We start from the raw sequence: 5,981 nt of genomic DNA on the forward strand, positions 1-5,981 counted from the left end.
TATATTGTTTTCGGTTAAAAAAAAATTAAAACACATTAAGGTTTCGTTTTGCTTATTCGAGTTTAGAATGCTTATTCGAGTTTAGAATTTTTATTAGAGTAAAAAATTTTCATAAACAGTCACATTTAATTTTATTATTACAATAAAAAAATTTTCACATAAAATCACATCTCAACTTAAATTTTAAACTCAAATCAATAAAATGAATGTGTTCTAAAATTATGTTTGATAGTTTAAATTTTAAAAATACGTAATAATATTTTAAATAATAAATCGGAGAACAAAAACTAATGTTACCCGAAGAAAAGTCACCACCCTCCGATTCTTTTCGGGTATTTTATTTAGCTGAAAATCTGAGAATCTCTCGATTTTGAGACTGATCTTTGCTTTTTGCATCTGGTAAACCAAAAAAAAAATGCCAATGGTTTTTTAGCAGCAGCAGGTCAAGTATTGTCAAAATCTCCGCACCATCTTCATCTCATTAATTCTCTATCTCCATCTCCTTCCCCTTTTCCTTCCCTCACAAAGACTAATTCTATCTCTCTCCACTACCACCACCATCCACGGCGGCTTGGCCCCACAAGTACAGGTGCAGGTGCAACCAGTAGTAGTAGTGGCGGCCTTTATAAACGATTAGTGTGGTGTTGATTTTGGTGATTAATTAAATAATTAGATAGTTCTGAAGACGTTTATAGGAGAAGGTGAAGCCAAGAAGCCACCCAATCATATGCAAAAAGATATTCTCAGATTTTCAGCGGCGTTGGAGATCTAAGAGGATGTTTGGTAGAGGGATTCATTTCCTGAGTCGAATCATGATTCATGGTTCGTTACAGTATTTTTTCTCATAAAAAATTCACGTAAATAAAAAATGGTTCGAATAACATGGTTTGAATCCTCTAATCAAATGTGTTAGATTTCCTCTCTAAATAGTAGTACCAATCGGTGTAGTTCTTCAACAGCTTCTTGCGGAAGCGGCAGAGGACGCCGACATCGAGTGTATCGATGTTGTCTGGCGGCGGTGTGAGGCGCATCTGGGCATTGGCGAGGTGGAGGATGAGGTGCTCCCTCTGGTTCTGAACGCTATCGTTTTGAAAGCCAAAGAATAAGGCGAGCCAATCGAGGAGGTCCATGTGAGGGAGCCATTGTGCGAACAGCGGCCGACAGAGGTTCCCGACGGCTCGTAGAGCCACCGCCGCGGCTCGAATCTTTGGGTACCGCAACGACGGGTGGTCCGCGAGCAGGTTGTACACCGGGATTATTTTATACGGCATCGACTCTGGGTCTCCCGCCTCTGCCGGACTCGGACGTGACGGTGGGGATGGTCTCTGGCGGAGGCTCATGAGAGGGTTGAATCAGAAGATGCAAATGGGAGAAGAAGGCGTTTTTGTTTTTAATTTTGATAAACTGTTGCACCAAACACATTTTTTCTATTCGTTTTAATTGTTTATCCTCGGAAAACGCGAAAAACATTTTTAAAAATGAAAACAAATAGCCACATAATTTTCACACCATTATATTCAAAAAATATATATAAAAGAATATTAATAATTTTAAAATTAATAAAAATCAAAGAAATAAGTTTATTAATTGAGAATTAAAAAAAAGAAAAATTATTCACACAAATGGTGTTTAACCTATTTAGTAAGTGATAATTTAGTTTTTTTTATGACAAATCAATATATAATTTTTTAAAATAGGTATAATTTGGTTCTTTTCTTTAAGATCCGTTTAAAAATTAACGAGAGAAGACACATGAGCGTTCACGTGACCCATTAAGTTAGAGTATATGTGTAAAAACACATCCTTGGTCGAATTGGGGCAAATTGGGGCTAAAGACGATGTCGACGATGGTATCGGAGAAGATGGGGATGGCTGGTGAAGCTCGGGGCCGCCGGCGAGGGCTCTCACTTTGGGATGATGCACCATTCTCTGACAAATGGCGCTGAGCACGTGAATGGAGGGAAAATAGCGCTAAACAGATGTGAGTGCCATCGCCGCTGTCATGAGTTTAAGCTTCTTCTCCTCGTCGAGCACCATCGTTGCTAAGCATATTTTGGCACTGCATGGCTTCAGACACAAACAACGATGAAGATACTTCCAGTAGCAATTTAGTAGATGAGGATGGGTTACGATGGCTGCCATGGCTGGTGCAAACATCGTCGTTGTTGAGCTTCTTCTCCTCGTCGAGCACCATCGTTGCTAAGCATATTTTGGCACTGCATGGCTTCAGACACAAACAACGATGAAGATACTTCCAGTAGCAATTTAGTAGATGAGGATGGGTTACGATGGCTGCCATGGCTGGTGCAAACATCGTCGTTGTTGCGTGGGTTATCTTCTTCGCGTCGACTTTCTCCTCATCGACCCTGCTCGTCGATGTTCGTGATGTGGGCTCAATTTTGGTAGTTCGTTAGGCGAGATTGATCCGAGTTTGTCAAAATTTTGGATGTTGTCGTTGGTTCGATTGAAAGATTGATGAATCTCTTCAAGAAAGGCATCAATTGTGGGCTGTTCGGCTTTGAAATCAAGGGGCGTCGACCTCAATTCTAAAATTGGGCTTGTTTGGTGAGTGTAGATATGAGTTTGTTAATTGTTTTAGTTAGCTTTGTTAGATTCATGTGTTGATGAGTATAGGTGACTAATGATGGTGGTGACGAGAAGAGTTATAGTGGTGCTCGGAAAAAGATAGTGGTGGAAAGGGTGGACGGTCGATGTTGGGTTAATGCTGGTTGTTGTGGTTTTGGTAACGGTGGCCGTAATGGTGGTGGTGGTTTGGCAGAGATGATGGTGGGTGTGAATTTATTTTCTTTGTGGACATGTCAATCATTTTAGTGAAAAAGATGGTCACATGATAGATAAAGTGTATTTTTCCGTTAATTTTTAGACAGATCTTGACAAAAATAATTAAATTACACCTATTTTAAAAGGATGAGGATTAATTTGTCAAGAAAAAAAATTAGAGATCAAATTGTCACCTACTAAATAAATGAAGGACTATTTGTGCCAATAACTTAAAAGATAAAAGATATTTTTGACACAGGGCCGCTCTGCTTTTCCTCGAACCTAGCAAACCAAGCAAAACAAACTTTCTTCTTTCTCTCAATACTCATGGAGTGGGTTCGCGGAGAACAAATCGGCCATGGAAGCTTCGCCAAAATCAGCAAAGCAACACCCACAAAATCATCTTCTCAATTCCCTCCACTAATGGCCGTCAAATCCTCGGAAGCTTGTTGTTCATCTTCGTTGAAGAACGAGAAGCGAGTGCTCGATACGATTGGACTTTGCCCCCAAATCATTCGATATTTCGGCGAAGAACAGAGCGTCGAAAAAGGCGAGGAGTTCCACAATCTTTTAATGGAGTACGCCTCGGGAGGAAGCTTGGCAGACAGAGTCAAGAGCCAGGGCGGTCGTTTGTCGGAATTGGAAATTCGCCGCCACACGAAATCGATACTAAAAGGGCTTTCATTCATTCACTCGAAAGGATTCGTCCACTGCGATATTAAGCTTCAGAACATCCTTGTTTTCCAAAACGGAGCCGCCAAGGTCGCCGATTTCGGGCTCGCGAAAGAGATGGCGACGAAAGTCAACGAGTGTGAGATAAGAGGAACTCCTCTGTACATGTCGCCGGAGTCGGTAAACGACAACGTTTATGAATCGCCGTGCGACGTTTGGGCTCTCGGATGCGCGGTGGCGGAGATGGCGACCGGGAAGCCGGTGTGGGACCACAAGGCGGGGGCGAGTGTTTGGCCGTTGTTGATCAGAATCGGCGGAGAAGAAGAGCCCGCAATTCCATCGGATTTTTCCGAGGAAGGGAAGGATTTTCTCAGAAAGTGTTTCCTTAAAGATCCGGCGGAGAGATGGACGGCTGAGATGCTTCTAAACCACACGTATTTCAAAAGACGAGTACAGAGATTGAACCCTGTACTCAACTCTGTACTCAGCCTGGCAGAAAAGTGCCCAAAGAGTGGTAACGCGATAATCGAGGCTCGCGTCAATTCACTCCTCCGTGTGATCCCTGTCCACTGTCTCCTCTCTCCCTCTCCTGATCTCTTTCCCCCCCAAAATCTGCCATAGATTTAGACACCAAAACCTCCAAACTCTCACTACTCATTTCCTCTTGTTTCCCTCTCTAGACGTTTCCAATGGCGTCTTCTTCTCTCAAGCTTTTCTGTTTCTGTTTCTTCCTAACAATCTTCGTCACCTTGGGAAGTTCCTCTTTAACTCAGCTCGACGACACGAGCTTGAAGCTGATGAGCGACGCCATGGAGTGGCCGACGACAATGTTGCTCTACGACGAGCTCGCCGACGGCGACTTCGTCGACCGGAGATCTCTGTTCTGGAGAGGTACGACGAGGTACTACATATCGTACGGAGCTCTGTCGGCGAACAAAATCCCTTGCCTGCCTCGCTCCGGCAGATCTAACTACACCCACAATTTCTTCAAAGCCAGAGGCCCAGTTCACCCACCAGAGGTTGCTCCAGAATCACTCGCTGCCGACGCTGATTTTGATGTCGTTTGTTGTCTTTTCTCTTCTTATTTATATATAATAATTTTCGTATGTATATATCTGAGTTTGTGTCGTTTCTCTTTGTTGAGATGAGGAATGAAAGTAGTATCAGTGGTGATTATGTTATGGAAGGTACAATTTTGTTGCTGTGAAAGTGGACGTAAGATAAGGTCATGTATTGTTGGTATCTTTGCAATGTGATATTAGACAATGTGTTCATAGATTTGTTTTTTGTTATGTGCATTATTTTTTTTTTCATTTGTCCAAATTTGATTATCTTACATATTTGCTAGATCTCCACGTTCCCTTTTTTTTCCTCTATATAAAATGCTGAAAAATTTGTCGTTCTTTTGCTTACACTTGGACTTTTTTTTTTTTAGCAGAGCATTCTTTTAAGATCTGCCTAATACATAAGAAATTGATTCATAATTGTTGACAGTGAAATTTTATGACAAGAATATGTCGGATAATCGCTTAGTAGTCAGTTGGGTTATCGAATAAAATACGTGCTAAAAATAAGAAAAGTGCAACTGGTTGTGTAGATCAGAGGGGTGCTTCTAATATGTGTGAACAAAAATGCAAATAAGAGCAATACGGGGAGTTAGGCCCGTTCACTTTACCAATTTGAATTTAAAATTTGAGTTTTGTTACAGTAAAAAGCTCTCACAAATAATCACATCTAACTTTTTTACTACAGTAAAAAGTTCTCATATAAAATCATATCTCAACTCAAATTACAAACTTAAAAGAGCTATATTGGGAAAAAATTTTACTATTCTCTTTAACAAAGAACTACATCCACTTTAAGGAAAATTTTACTATTCCTTTTCTTTTCTGATTACAGAGGTTTTGGTCTCCCTTTCCTTTTTTTTCTCTTTCTTTCTTTGTTTTCTTTTTTTTCACTTATTTTAGCCGGTAACCCAACTGATTATTGGATGTTTTCTTTTTTTTTTTTCACGTATTTTAGCCGGTAACCCAATTGATTATTGGACGATAATCCGGCATGTTCTTATTGATAAAATTTTACCATCAACAATAATGTTAGGAATTATATTGATGAAAATCTAGTTATTATATGCGTAGGCATGAAAAAAATATAAATACATTCATTATGCTATCAAGTTCGGACTGATGTAAACATCACTTGGAACCCGTTTTTCTTGTATCAAATAAAGTTCCAAGTGATGTTAACCGTCCAACAACTTCATTAATTTCTATCTACGTCCCGTCTCCACCGCCGCTGATGAATGTGTATCAAATTGCTCTCATAAAATTTATGCCTCGTTCATTTTACCGATTCGAGTTTTCAGTTTTAAGTTTCTACAGTAAAAAATTCTCAGAAAATATCACATCTAACTTTTTCTGCTACAGTAAAAAACTCTTAGAAAATGTCATATCTCAACTCGAATTGAAAACTCGAATCTGCGAAGTGAACGAAGCCTTACTTTGATTATTCAATCATCATCTTAAAAT

General features: G+C 40.0%; 2 protein-coding genes across 2 annotated transcripts; both read left to right on the forward strand.

Annotated features, from left to right (window-relative positions):
• The first annotated feature begins 3,070 nt into the window (after positions 1-3,070).
• On the forward strand, positions 3,071-4,735 carry LOC21384180 (mitogen-activated protein kinase kinase kinase 17). Its single transcript, XM_024168064.1, has one exon. The coding sequence runs from the start codon at positions 3,109-3,111 to the stop codon at positions 4,072-4,074; it is 966 nt and encodes a 321-aa protein (XP_024023832.1). The 5' UTR covers positions 3,071-3,108; the 3' UTR covers positions 4,075-4,735.
• LOC21384181 (protein RALF-like 34) lies at positions 4,143-4,514 on the forward strand (the record flags this gene model as incomplete). Its single annotated transcript, XM_024168065.1, has 1 exon — positions 4,143-4,514. A coding segment is annotated over exon 1 (372 nt), but the record flags the coding sequence as incomplete, so codon positions are not given.
• Positions 4,736-5,981: the final 1,246 nt, after the last annotated feature.

Source organism: Morus notabilis, unplaced genomic scaffold (assembly GCF_000414095.1).
Source record: "Morus notabilis unplaced genomic scaffold, ASM41409v2 Scaffold7485, whole genome shotgun sequence".
Lineage (NCBI taxonomy): Eukaryota > Viridiplantae > Streptophyta > Magnoliopsida > Rosales > Moraceae > Morus > Morus notabilis.

What these genes read in the sequence shown, in the direction of transcription:
- LOC21384180 (XM_024168064.1), top strand. Translation starts at nt 3,109, where the DNA reads ATGGAGTGGGTTCGCGGAGAACAAATCGGCCATGGAAGCTTCGCCAAA.